This window comes from Labrus bergylta, chromosome 6 (genome assembly GCF_963930695.1).
Source record: "Labrus bergylta chromosome 6, fLabBer1.1, whole genome shotgun sequence".
Lineage (NCBI taxonomy): Eukaryota > Metazoa > Chordata > Actinopteri > Labriformes > Labridae > Labrus > Labrus bergylta.
The window spans coordinates 15,529,424-15,544,864 of record NC_089200.1 but is presented as its reverse complement, the minus strand read 5'-3'; the positions used below and the strand labels follow the sequence as shown (position 1 = coordinate 15,544,864).

Genomic DNA, 15,441 nt, shown 5'->3' with positions numbered 1-15,441 from the left:
TTTTTGGCTTGCATTTCTTTTCATTTTTTCCTTTATGTATTTATTTTTTCCTATATTTCTTCACTTTTATTTCTACCGTATCGATGCAATCATAACTTTGTGCAATGTGGACTATCTTTTGGATGTCTCTACCCTCTTTATCAGAATTTGTCTTTTGTGTGGGAATGTATTTGACGGCAAAGACAGAAACTGGGATTAAGCCATTTCTCTCCACTTGTCTCCAATCAAAACTGCTCAGTGGGAAGTCTTAACATTACATGCCTGCTTGAGTTACTCATTAACTGATGCTTTACTTATGCTTGATGTTGTTTCAATTAAATGAAGTTTGTATATCTGACTTCCCTCTGATGTGCACAATCTCAGAACAAAAGTTTTTATGGACTTAACTTTAATCTCACACCCCTCCTCATTGGATTTAAACACTCTTGGAGGCTTGAGTAATGTTTGGCCACCTCAAAGTTGTCATTAGATTTATTTTCAGGGCAAAAGACTGAACAATTCACTCCAAACTTTCAAATGGTTATATATAGCTCCATCATAATTGGAAGCCTTTATGCAACCTTTGGATAGCACTTAAGGGTACAGTCATTATTACTAACATCTGATTCTCATTATTTCTCCAGTTATATGGAGCTTTGCATTTCCAGTGTACGAATTGTGAACTGAACGGACATTTTTCACAGCACAGTAAGAACTGTTCGCAGTAATAATATAAGCAGGCTATTCAGAAACCCTTCTAAGGAACATAATTACAATCCCTTTGTCTTTCCCAGGTCAGCAATTAATGACGCCTTTTTGCTTTATGTCTTCCTGTAGCAAAACCTAAAATATGTTTCAAACATAAATTAAGATCAGATCTGAATGATCATTGCTTACATATAGACATACAAATACCACAAAAGACATATAATAACAAAACAAAAACTCCTGTTGCAACCCCCCATAAGTCTACACATGTAGCACAGCGATATGTGCAGGATACTGTTTCCACATATCCACATTTGAACAAAAACTAAAATAATTACAGCAATTAACTTTTCTGCCATGGTCCCATCTTCAGCACCATGCATTCTTGCTACTTATAGTTCCTTGTAATTTATATTAATAAATGTGTTTAACCATTGTATTTTGTGACTGTGTGGAGGCTTCAAACATAAAGTTAACATAAATCTCTATTCATACAAGTTAGTTTGAGCAAAGACAGACTTCTTGAAGATTCTAGGATCCTTTAGGCTGTATAACTTGAGGCCACGGGAAAGAAAAAAAATTGAGATCAGTGGTGCCATAAAAATGTACATCAAGAGATGGCATGTGACCAGCTGCCTTTAAGAACACAACTCTGGAGAAAATCGAGTCAAACACTATCAGGTGAATCTGAGATCTCTGATAGAGTGAAGCTGTCTCGCTGGCAATAATAACAACTCTAGGGCCATTTAAAATAAAACTCTACTGTTGGGCCATTTAAAATAAAAGCGCTGTCAGAATGAATTGAAAGAACCATTTACTGTACATACTCGAAGTTGGTGTGTGCAGTTTTGTAGAATTTTTTTTTTTATCACAGTACAGCTCATGGCTTACTGCTTTGTAACATTGTCCTGTTTTTATAAATGTTTTTACTCTATGGAATGATGTTACATGTCACATTAAAGTAACATGTAACATCAAAATCATGACTTACTATCAGATAAACAACACCAACACAAGAGGAGTTTGTACCTTTACTTGTATCTAAAGCAGCAAGGATTTTTTAATTTCAGTGAATATACTGTATACACATGTAAACACATGTAAAGATATGTGTTTTTGTACCAAAGGGAAAGAAGAGTTTCTCTGTTTTGATCTTGCATATCTTACAATTTGCGACCTCCTTATCAATGCATGCTATGCATGTATTTCATGTTAAAGCTTTTTCGTTTCAAAGAAAAAGCTGTGCATTCTTTTTTTTTTTGAGGGGGAATTGATTGATTTAACAAAACCGTGTGCAACCGAAGTCCCCCGGTGGAAATACATGATTAATTGGGTTTCCAAGTATGTACCAAATAAAGCCTGAGTGCTTCTCTTTGGAAACCACTGCATTTAACTCAGTCATTTGCTAAATGATATTGGGAGCATCAAGCATGCTAGGCCTCATGGGTCAGTGCTCTTGATTTCATTGCCCAAGTAAAAGACAAAAGAGCACACTGTGGATTTTCACATACTGCATATCACAATTCCCAACTACAGTAAAGCTAAAGTGTAGCCATGCATAACGGGTAGAGAATAGGTCAACCATGTTAGGTTGCTACTTTGTGTGTGTCAAGAAAATCTATACAGGGAGCTGAGGTCATTCTGAAGACTCTAGTTACTTTATAATACATCACTTATTCACTGACATAAAAACAAACTTTCCAGAGCAGACGTCATAAAGACTACAGACATGCAGAAACTGCTGCTTAAGATCTATGACTGGTAGCATTGATCATCCTGTAAACAAGGTAGACACAGTGGAACCACCTATGTTCAATATACAACCATAAAAGCTTTGTTTGCAATATGTTGACATGCATTAAAATGGATATATCTAATTTCAGCTCTCTCATGAACAGTGCAGAGTCATTGGAAAAGAGATACCAGGAACCAGACATGGATGCGCTGCCATCCCTTCGTGCACAGATGAGCATGGCCAAGACACTGACTGTTGGTTTTTTGTTGCTGTAGTTGCAAAATAAACCTAAAAAATAGTTTGAAAGGTAAGGGAATATGTAAGTGTAGTGTGGCTGACATCTTTTATGACCATATTATGATTGATTTTCTTAATTAAAGAGACATACTGCAGACTAGTGGTAAAAAAAAACTGACCAAATCATTTGCCCTCCCCCCGTGTGATCTATATATTTCCTCTATTTGCTGACATAATTACCTTCCAATATGGTTCAGATATGTACTGAATAATATCGATGTAAATGAGATTAATTAGCAATAACAATGCTGTTCCCTACTCTTATCCCTTTCTCTCTTCTTTAATAGATCTCAATATGAAAAAAACTTGCTATTAAAACGAAGTCTAATCTACAGTTGAAAAACACACGATAATTTAAACAAGTTGTATTAAACAAAACGGAATTTGTATCCTTAAACACACATTTAATAACACTGTTTTATTACACCAAAAGAGATTTCATTCTAGTAAACACAAGCAACATTGTGATCACATTATTTCCTCACAGTATTCATTTCTGAGCAGCATTGTTACAAGAGAGACAGCTGGCTGATAAGATAAACACATACTTCTCTGTCCATTCTTCTTTGAAAAACTAATTCCGCTGTTATTCCTCTCAGTATTTTGGGGAGATTAAATGTATTTCATTAGAAGTAGAGATGCTGACTGACAAAGCAGCAGACCTACTGAATCAAACAGATAATATCCAATACCTCTGCAGTGGTCCTAACTGTAATTCTAGGTATGTTATAGCTCTATCAAGTACAATTCACATAAACCAAAACATTATATATTAAATCTAATCATCTATTCATATTCAATTTAGCGCAAAACACTCCCTTGCACTTGATAGATGACAGATTTATGCATGTTCCCTGTGGAGATCTCTAAGATTGCAGCTGATTTTGACAGCACCATACTGTGTCTGTCATTGTAAAGCTTTGTCACTTCTTTTTCACTTCCAAAGCTTTATATCAAAGTCAAATTTTCCAGGTTACCACTGACAAAAAGCTAGGTTGGTGTGTTTACATCACTTTGGGAAACATAGAGTTGCAGGTTTGTGAAAGACTTTAGATTGCACAACATAAACCTACTGTGCATAAATCCCTGTTATTTTTGACAACACACTTACACTGTCTGCACCATTTGATTGCTTCACTGACACACTCTGTGCTGCACATCCCCTCCCACATCAGTAGGATTAAGTAAAAAAAAAAAAAAAAAAAAAAAAAAACTGTGTTCACCCAGTTACAAAAGTGCTTCTTCTTTGGGTGCGAAGCCATGCACCACCACAAAAATAGAGCCCTTTGTGTCATCTCTCCGTCCCTGTGCTCTCTTGGCATATTAACAGTTCAGGTTTTCAGACACATCCAGTGCTTGTCCATGGATCTGTTTTCCAAACATTTTGTCTTTCCTTTGCCACCAATACATCTTTGCCAAGCCTCTCGGACCCCATTGTTGCCACCATAACAGTTTGAGGAGACAGGAAAGCTCATTATCGACATTGCCTTCAGTTTCAAGTTTTTTGACGCCGTAGCTCGCAGATAAAAAGCCACCCGAGTTGCAGGAGAGGGAAGAGGCATTTTTATAAGCATTCAGCACACTTGCAGTTGAGATTGGCAGCACAGAATGGCAGTATTTCTTCTCCTGAAAAAAGGAATTGTCTTGATTTTTGGCTTCCCTTTTTGTAAGATATTGCTGAGTCAGTGTCAGGTCTCTGCGGCTCTCTGAACAGTATGTTGAGCTCGGTATTGCTTGATTGTGCACTCAGTTTGAACCCTATGCATCTCAAAAGCATCCGCACTTCCATCCAAATCCCCTGTTCCCCTTATAAAAAGCAGTATATAAATACATTTCACAGTGAACACCGCTGTGTTGGAAATTATTTTGGTCAGGCTAAAATCTGCAGTATTGTTGCATTGTTAGCTTTCCTAATGTAATATCTATCTATCCATCCATCTTTACAACCCCGCAAATAAGTTATTATTATTAACATTGCAATGTTATGTTATAGATACCAAATGATGAGGAAATGATTAGTACTTGACTTCACACAATAATGATTCAGTTGACTTAAGTTGAAGAAAATTTAAGTAGAAGATGAATACTCAAGGAGACATGGATCAACAATTCACATGTGAACTTGTGTCTTGCTAAATCAAATCTGCAGGACTCTCCCAACGGCTTTGCCTATATCCCAAGAGATATTATTATTATCAGGGTCATGTCATATTGACCCACGTAAACTAACCTGTGACATCTAGTACAATTTGGAGCAGACAATAAGTCTACCAAACATCCTTGCAGATATGAGGAAAGACAGTTGGCACACTTAGCTGTCCTTGGTCATCTAGTCACAGCTGAACACTATCAGGTCTGACTGACATCAGGAACAGAGAACAAACCAAATGATGTTTGTTCATCAATCTAAGTAGTTCATAAATTCCACCACACCAAATGTTTCTGAACGTCTGCAGGTGGTTTAATGACTGTCACAAAAACCTGAAGAGAATTTGCTTACACTTTACAATGCTGGTCCCCAAGCGGTATCCTCCCGTGTTAAAAAAAAATGAAGCCTGACTCCTGGAAGTCTCTTAGCAACCCCATTCAAAACTTTTTTTAACAGCAGTTCTGTCGTTTTTACCTCAGAAAAAAACCTGTTTACAGCCTGGTACACGATATAGGTCTGATTGTCCTAATGGGTACACACTGTACAGGGGGTGAATTTTTCAATAACGCATCCGTTTTGATTTCATGAAAAATAGAAGTTATCCATATATAGGCACGAGGCTGACCTGATTGAGAGGCAGGCGCGGTCTAGCGGTTTGTCATAAGGCTTAAAACCCGCCTTAGTTCCAGCTCTCAGTCTGTCGTTAGGTTGACTGAAAGTTAGGCTGATGAGCCTCCTGAACCCCCTTGCAGTTACAGATGGGTGACGTCACTCAGGCTGCATCTATTAAAATGTACATTCTATGCTGTTCCCCTGATAAGCATTTATTAATGGTGAAATAAAGTCCAGGTAATCCTAAATTAATGTATGATGGCACCCAAGTTGACACCCATGACTTTGGCTCATTGTGTTAATTAACACATGAATTAAAAGTATTAATCAATAACTTAAGTAATAGATGAATGAATCAATGAATGCAGACATTACTGCTAGCTATTTATGTATTCTGTGTTAATCATATAGTTGCTGATTAATGTATAAATTACTTCCTCATGAGTCATTCTTTAAATCATGACAATGTGCGCATTAATTCACCATGAATACATGCTTTTCAGGGCAACAGTTTTGTAAAGTGTTACCGATCATTCTAACATAGAGGCAAATGCAACTTATTCCTCGATGGTTTGAATTGTCGTCTTTAAATTATGTAAAGTAGGGCTGCAACGTACAAACATTTCAACTACGGAATTCTAGATATTTTTTTGTCTTTGAGTGTGACAACATGTGTAAAAGATGTCTTTCTTTGTCCAAATTGATTTATTCACGTTATCACGTAGCTTGTTTCATAAGAACAAGAGGATATATAGTAAGCCTTCTATATATGACACCGAAACATATGCATTAATTTGATAATTTACTTGAAAGATCCCACAATTTGAAAGATACAGACTTTATTTGATAGATTTTCCTGGAAATCGACAGCTCAATTGATTTTTACTGCTCCAATATAATAAAATGTAATCAGTTATGTACACAGGCTTAGACCCTGCTAGTTTTTGATTGTGACAAATATCAAAGCCATCCTACAAGGCATTATCGCTGATGTGTTAGTTTGTCAACTTGCTTCTGTTCGATATAAAATAATTGGGAATACTTTTCTTCCCCGTAGTTCCATTCACTGACATGTCTTTATTTTTCCTGATTCTTCTCAATGAATTCAACTTGACACCATACACAATCTCTTTATTGCTTTTGATTCCAGCAGTCATACTTTCAATTCTTTCTAGCAACACTTTCACACACACAAAAATCCATCATCTGTCCCCTGTAACTATTGTAATATACTGTATGTTATTGTTGCTTTGTTGATTGGAGTGGACGTGTGTGTAGATTTGTGCTCCCTCAAGCTTTTTTTTTTTTTTTTTTTGCACTACGCCCCTGCTTTCATGCCAGTCATGGTGCTTCACTTGCCGCTGCCTTTGGCACCGTTAGCTAACTACAAAGCACTGACATGTGCATTCAGCCATCGAATTTGTCTTTCTTCCTGGAAGTAGCTCTCACTGCATGGTGTGGAGTTGAGCAAATGATGAGTGGATGACTGGGAATACACAATTATTTCATTTCCTGCCACCGTATCAATACGAACAGATCAATGCACGGCTAATCTGATTCTATTTTAGAATGCAAGGAAGGTAATCAGGAGTTCAGTACAAAGCCTAATTGTATTGCATCTTCTACTCGGGCTCAAACTTGAGAGCTGTTTACAAATTGAGGCCTTTCCACACACTTACCATAGACTGCAGGAAGCCAAGAGCTATACCTTAGTATTTGTGTGTGTTTCAATGCTGTGTTTGTATTCTTTGTTTGTAAGAACTTTGCCTCCATTTTTCTCTTTCCAGCCAGGAAGTATGACACTGGTGAATATCTTAACATCACCGGCATCACCAGGGACCAGGCTGGAGACTACGAATGCAGCGCTTTAAATGACATCGCCTCTCCTGACTCCAAAACAGTAAAAGTCACAGTCAACTGTAAGTATATCTCTTTCTTCTTCCTTGCCTCCACTGGCACTCGCAGAAGGCATGAAAGATACCGGGGGCAGCTTTCAATGATACCGGTGTCACGTCCCTGATGGTTCACCTCCAGAAAGTACACCTTTAAGAAGTTAAAGAAAGTATAAAGATAAAGCTTGAAGTTTTTTTAAATATTTAATGTGAGAATTCCCTTTTTGTCTGAACATGTAGGTGATTAATTCACACTAAGGAAAGGTCTGACTGTTCAAAGCACTATTCCATTATGCAGGTAATGAGTCTTTCAAAAGTGTGAGGAGGCAGTAATGAGAGGCCTGGGCATTAATGAATGATACCGGGCTTTAGCCGTGGTGGTCACATGGAAAGCGACAGTCGTAACTACGAGCTGGAATGGCTTCTTGACAATTATTGCCATTTCCTAGTCTTTCTTAAAGTGCTCTTTTTATTTCGATGTTATTCATGGAGGTTTCTGCATAGATGCCCTGTGCTAAATCTCACTGTTGGCAAAGCTTATCGGGCAGTCCGCCACAGAGACAGGAGGGGAGAAAGTGAAAGAAAAAAGGCTCTTCCTGGCCCAGTTTACTGAGTCATGTGCTGCGAGCTAATCATAAAAGTTTTCTAATTCAAGTGTTAAGAGTTATTTTATTCCAAACACAAATTTGAATCCAAGAATGCTTAAACTGCATTTCCACCTTCCTGTGTTAAGACGACTTTCATTCTGGCTTCAGTATTTAGTTAAAAAAAAAAAATCCGGTGGCTATTATTCCTGTGTAATGTCTGACTCTAATGAGCTGGGTCTGAGTGGAGTTTTGGAGGCCAGCTATTTATAGCTCTGCCGGGACACGGGTTTTAAGAATGAAAAGTGCTTTGACAACTTGCTATGTCTTTATGTTACAGAACAAAGAAGTTATTCACAATGATTTATAAGGCCTGTCATGGTCAGACGCTGCATTTTAAAGCGTCACAGCAGGGGTGAGGGGTTTAGTGTCCGCACAGAGAGGATTGATTTAGAGGACTTTCCTTTGCTGTCTCACAAAGTCACCACAGTTTGAGCACTGATCCAATACTGTGGGTGCTGTAGTTGGTCAAGTGTAAAGGCAGAATTCACCCAGTCCTCAGTTATCTGAGGCCAACAGGACTCTTCTTGCAATTGACCCTTTACTCATCCTTTATTATTGACGTGCACCGCAGCGGAGGAAAGTTCAGATAGCTCTATACACTCCCTTAATAATGTTTTAAATTGGTGTATAAAATCTTCTCTCTTATTTTACATAATCCTGTAAGTAAAGCTGAGGTTCACTTGCTTCACTTCAAAAATAGAAAACGGCCTCTTATGTAATGGAGATAAATATATATTTTTTTGCTCATTACTTCTGCTTTCTGGAGTGAAAATTGAGTTTCTGTATCGCACTCAACCTTATTGCAATGCACAACAAGCATTTCTCGGAAAAGCTATGGATTATAAAGAATAAAGTATAGACAATTTACAGGATGCTTGTATCAAAGCCGCAGCAGGACTCTGAATGAGTACACTAGACTGAGGCTGTAATTGAGTCAATATCCATTGAAAACCATTATCTCTAAAGTGTTTCTTTTCAGTAAGCAAGAAAACCGCCTGTTAAAGGTTATTTGACAATAACTCCAATGGCTTTTCAAAAAGATATTCTGAAACGCAGGTTAGCTGAAATATAAATACCCATTAAGAAGCATGTAGTCATGTTATTATTTATCTGAAATTCTTGTCATCAAAGATGGAAATGGTGCATATGTTTTTCTCAGACAGTGTTGAAAGGTAGCTGCAGCTGACTTGTCATTTCTCTTGCAGCCGTTCTGTGACACATAAGCCATGCCTTTGTGACAAGTCTTTATTCAAAATCTGTCTGCAGTAATTAGTTGAGCCGAGCTGATGGGGCAGGCTGTGTCTCCACAAAGTGTAAATCTCGCAGCTCCCTCCCTATTAATTCATTAATATTTCAAAGTTTCTGACACCCGGTTTGAGCTATGGCCAACATGTAGCTCCTCGGAGTCACACTTTTCTGGCCTCACAGGCACCTCACACATGAAGGGTCCTGTGTTTTATTGCAGCTGTTTAGCATTCAAAATGCTATGCGGCTATGAGACCTGCATAAACAATACACGTCGCTGACATAAAAGCACCCACAGAGCTGCTTTAGTTGTTGACACCTTCCAATAGCAGTGAAAGGTAGATGTTTTACAGTAAGTAAGATAACCTCAGTATCTGCTGTCATGTAGCTTTGACTAGTCAGCATTTAAGCCCTTCAAACATTTTGTATTTCTTTGTATTCATGGAAGTCATGTCCCTCTTCTTCCTACATGGAAACTCTTATCACATGCTCATTTACAACAAAAAATAGAATTAATGTTGTCCTTTGGAGCGGCTGGTATGGCCTCAGAAGGCTGAGCCTGAGCCAGCTGGTGGCCACTCTTCACTGCTTCCTCTCCACCCTGGTGCAGTTCTCTCTGTGTGAAGGAAGAAAGGGGAGCATTTGGATCATATCCCAATGTACTGTTTCATTCATGCTCCACTGTCACCCATCAAGCTATATTCACCCAGCTCCAGGGAGCACTGGGGGGGTATTGATGAGGACTCGGTATGCCATACTCTGAATTAAGATAAAGACGTTCGCTGACACTGGAGCTTAAACAAGAGAGGATAATTACACAGCAAGAAGCAAGAAATTAACTATATTAAGAATATTACACGGCATGGGCACATGTTCATGCAGCTGTTGTGCTCTGCTTAAAAAAAAATTAGGCACTCAACTTTGTAAAGCTTCTCTTGGGAGATCCTGCCAGTTTTGGTTTTAGTTTGTCAGTCAACAAGATAAAATGTGACTTTAAATAGACTTCATACACTTAAAGAGCTGACAAGTTAATTAACAACAAAACAAGCCTACTGCATGTGTGCAAGTTGAAAATAAAAGAACTTTTTACGTGATTTTGTTTTCACATTACAAATAAAAACTTAGTCAAAGCATATTCAAATATTTTGGTTAGCTTTACACAACTAGTTTTTTTTATTGTCAAGAGTTATGGCTAATATTATTTTTAAGTTTAATTAAGTTGTACAAACGTCCTTATAGTCAAGAAACTATAGGAAAGGTTATTGACTATAATAAAATAGTCCATGTTTGAGTGCTTTTTGATTGATTATATCAATTTTATTTAAATGTAAAACTTCATATAAAAACCCATCCCAAGGCCCAGTCCCTTCTATCAAGCCTGGTGTTGCTGCACGTTTCGACCGAAAAAGGCAAGTCTGCGACGAAGATTAGAGACTGCGATGCATATTTAGAGTTGATTCATTTGCAGATCAAAAGTAAAAGCAGCAAGATACAAAAACATAAGATGAACTTCAACATCTGTCCATACAAGACAAAATAGTGCGAGTATGATTACCAGCTGTGCAGCAAGGATGTCGTACAAAGTAAGATCAAATAAGTTATTTGATATGTCATTTGTTTATAAATATCCTAATTTTAGTTAAGTTAAATATTCTTTCTGGTGCAAGTTTACAATTGTATAGTCTTTAGTGTCTTTGCTGTGCACCACTTTTGTTTGAATATAATTATTGACCTGTCTCGTATTGATGCCTGTCCCAGATAAAGGCAGGCTCATTTTATAGACAGAAGTCAATAAAAGCACAGACTTTTAATTGAAGTTTTACATTCATATTAACTCTGAATCCCTAATGACACAGAACACCTCATAAAACAGACAACTTAAAATTTAGCATAAATGTATCCAAACAAAAACCTTAAAACATTGTTTTGCAAATAGACCAGTGAAAGGGTCTTAAAAAGCGCCCTGAGGATTATTTTAGGTGTAATTTCTGCAAGTACGTAACACTGACAGTGAAAATAGTATCTGCTTTTTTCCCTTTACATAAAAACCATTTACTGAACTGTTTGGAGAACATAAGATTCTGTTAGCTTTTTCAATTATATATTTAAATGTATTTGATGTTGTTTAGTGTTATAAGAGGCTATTAAGTTGTGCATTGTCTCCATTTAATAGAAAAAGCGTGATCCTCTGACTGTCCTTCTTATTCAGAGCAGTTAAATTAAATTAAGTCGTAGACATCAATCAGTCGTGTATGCACTGTTTCTCTTGGATCTAATTCTAATAAAACAGCACAGGAGTGAGTGACACTGACATTTCATGGGTTAACAGTTTAATTAAACACATGTCCAAACATTTTCTCTCTGCCTTCAAAACAACTGCACTGTTATTTATTTACTTTGTCTAAGAGTATAGTTGACCTCTAGGCTAATTGCAGATTAAGGCCACTAATTAAAATAAGCAAAGCAAAGTAATGAAAGCGAAATTAAGCTCTCGCATGTTTGGAGTTTTAATAACAGCAGGCCTTCTATAACACTCAGCCTGCCATTTGGCTTCCTATGATATGATGAGTTGGACACAGAGGGTTTGAGGCATTGTCATTTTGCCGCTAATGTTAAGCACAGTTCATGTCACCTCTGCTTGAATTCCTCTAATGCTCAAAAACTACTGCGAACACACAGCATTAATTAAATGACTGCCCTTCTTCTGCCTCTTGTCTTATACCTCCACGGTTTATGATTGTTGACTGAATACTTTTAAGAGCTCAACCTGAAAGAGGGCTGTCATCCAGAAGGTCATGCAGGAATCAGATTGGCAGAAAAACCCTGCTTGGCGAAAAGGATATTTCAGAACTGATTTCACCTGATGAAATTTGATCTCTGACCCACTTTTCAAATTTACATATTCATCTTCACTGCAGGTGGGTTCTGTTATTGGCTGAAATTCTCGCTGCACAGTGTGACTCAAAGGCATAAATATCACATCTAGGTGGCTGAGTCGGAGGGATGAATGAAGGGGGAAAAAAACAGCAGAGGAAAAACCTCCACCTGAGATAAAAAGCCACATTTGATTAATTAATGAAACCACCTTGTTGTAGAACAATTACTAACCACATAAAGATAAAACAGTAACAGGATCCTGTTTCTTTTTCATGCTGAGAAATCAAAGGTGTCTGACCTTCCTCTGTAGTCTAAAAATCTCTCTCCCTCCAGAGAGAGCTGTCTGCTCTGACTCCTCCACTTGAATGAGTGGCACTTCAGAGTTTGAACACTGCAATATGGGATGTGACAGTTTGCACCAACCTAAGTCACACAGGGAGAGCAGACAGACAACCAGCTGTCTGGTTGTGCTACATTTTATTTGTTTGTTTCTTTAAAAAAAAAATAATAATAATAATTTAGGAAGTTCGTAACCAAACCAGATGTCAGTATAATAATCAAAAGCTGCCTGGAGTCAATTTAAAGAAAATAAAAGAGTTAGACACAAATCAATTGATGACATGTTAGCATCACAGGAATTTTAATATATGACTTTTGGGGAATACCGTCTCTATTTTCGCTGTTACTAGCTGAAACTTGGAGAATACAAGTTTACCTGATTGATGTGCCACAGTTCACTTTCATTGTAAACACTGACACCCGCTCTGATGCGAGGAAGGAGGCGGAGTCCTTTAGTCATTCGGCATGTGAGACTGCTGGCTCTGCTCTGAGTGTCAGCACAAAACAAGTAGGAGACCCTGGAGGTTGAGCAATCAGTGTTGCTCCTTGTGTGCTCTACAACCATAACATGTGTATTTTAAATTAGTGACATTATTACAAAATGTCGCGGCAGAATGTTCTACTGCTGCCGTTGTTGAGACCTGTTTACCGCTCACCTCTACTTAAGGGTGGACATGCTCGAAATTGGTGGTCAACAATCAAGGTCACAGTCACAGGTTCTGTTTTCCGCCTGCTCCTCTGTGCAGATACGCCCATATGTTTGGCCTGTCAATTATGCGTGAATACATAATCTAAAGAACACGTGGAGGCACTTTCTTCACAAGCATAAATGTTCTCTGAGACTCAACAAAGAATTGAATTCATTTTGGTGGTCAATGGTCAAGGTACCTGTGACCCCATCTATGTCCCATATTGTGAAAGCTTCATCTTTATCACTGCACTTTACATCCTGCAAGTATGTTCCCCCAAAGTTATTCTCTTCAATCATATATCATGTCAATAAGTGATAACTACATTCCCCCCCTAAAAAATAGACAGGCACAGACTACAGGAGATCTGATATACCAAGTTATTTCAAAATGGAGTTGCATCATGCAAGAGAAACTTCAAAGCTATTTTTTTCTCTTTCATCTCAATATGCACACAACGTAGGATATGAAAATAATGTAACATCACTCACTACATGATATCATTAAGATTATCATGTGGGCCAGATGGAGCGCAGACAACCTTCAGTGAACTCGAATGATCTCACCTGTAAGCAAAACAAAACAAAGAGGAGCTACAGTCAGCTGTAGGATTGCTTTAGAGTGGAAAAGAAAAGCAGAGGGTTTAACAGTCTGGTTGAGACAGTGCTGGGAGACACCATCAACACAGACTGACTTTTCTTCAAGCAAGAACCGAAAGTGAGATGATATTTGTTTTTGTTTTTTTTGGAAATGGAAGCTTGCTAGCTAATGTTAGCTTTATGGGCTTGAATGATTTATGTTGCTTAGAGACACCCACTGCAGCTATCTCCCCTTCTTCCATTTTTTTCTTCTATTGACCCTTTAGAGTTTAGAATCTCTGCCTGAGTTCGGGCCAGGGGCTAATTCAGGACATAACAGGTAACGAGACACATCGGTCCTGTCGTGGAAATGTGTATGGGCTCGGGATGGTTTGGTTTCCGATTTCTGCTGTTAAAGTACCACAGTTTTTACCAAGATCTTAAACCCTAAATATGAAACATTTACATTTTGTAGCTCTCTGGAAACCCCAATTAGTATGCTAGGTCTAATTATATTATAAGTTGCCATGTGTTGAGAAACAGCCACATTTCGAGAAAATAGTTAGAAGAATTCCTATTCTTACCATCTCACCTAAGATCTCACCTAAGATTACTACAACAGCGTGATGTTAAGCACATGTCTACACGTTTAATTGGGAACAGTTCCATACTGTTTGCTGGGAAATTCCATATTGTCTTTCTCCTTCATATCTCTATTTAGGCTTAAGGCTTGAAACAGGGGCAGGCGTCCTTCCCCCTCTCTTTCACTAGTTTTCCTTCATGGCAAGGTTTCATTTGCTTTGCAGAGTGAAGCTGCGCCCTGTGTGCTTCCCAGTTCGCTCCTCCTTCCTCCTCTAGTACCCTGCAGCTGTGAATTCCGCTCACATATTCACCATGGCTGTGTTTATAAAAAGAAAAGCTCCTCACTTTCTCTCCCGTTTACAGTAACTGGCCAAAAAAAAACTATTATCATTTTTAATTCATTATGAGCATTCACAGAGGACTGCTGTAAAGCCATAGCATTGATAGATTTCTGTGCACAATTGAAATGCCTGGGCCAACTGTGAATACTTCACATTCTTTACATCACCTTGTCTTTTGTTTGCTCCATGCTGCCTCTTCCTCCAGAGCCCCTGTCACCTGGGCCTGTTTGGGATTCAAGCCCTGCCCTGATAGATACTCCCACAACATTCCTTGCTCAACACCCTGACACAATTTTTCGTTGGAGTCATGGCCATCTCAGATATAAAAGATGCTTAACTCGTGGTCAGGAGACACATCTGTTTGACCACCAAACATTTCTTTGCCAAGGGACTACAAGAAGGTAAACAACTATTAAGGGAAAGTTAGCATGTTGGCGCCGTTTTGGCATCTTTGTGGGGTAGGTATGCTGTGTGTGTGTGTGTCCAGATCTAAATGCAGTGGGGGATCAAATATAGAACAAATGTTCACTCCACAATTCAGTGAAATCTATTATCAGGAGTTTTTTTAACATCAGGCACAGAGCCTCAGTTGAGCATTCGTCGACAGTTTGCAGTATCTATTGAAACACTGTGGCTTACAATTCAAAAGAGAAGGCTTCCTAGAATTGGATTCTTATCCAATCCTAAGTAGAGTTAAAGCCAGTACCCTCGAGCTGTTTGGATGTAAATCCATCTCTCTACATCTCTCCAAAGCTCTCGTCTTGATTGCTA

General features: G+C 38.3%; 1 protein-coding gene across 2 annotated transcripts in view; it reads left to right on the top strand.

Moving 5' to 3' along the window:
• Nucleotides 1-15,441, top strand: part of negr1 (neuronal growth regulator 1) — a 142,440-nt gene that overhangs the window by 77,464 nt on the left and 49,535 nt on the right. For both annotated transcript variants that reach the window (XM_020639253.3, XM_020639254.3), the window contains exon 4: nt 7,268-7,399. In XM_020639253.3, the coding sequence (XP_020494909.1) occupies nt 7,268-7,399 (132 nt within the window). The remainder of the gene's footprint in view (nt 1-7,267; nt 7,400-15,441) is intronic.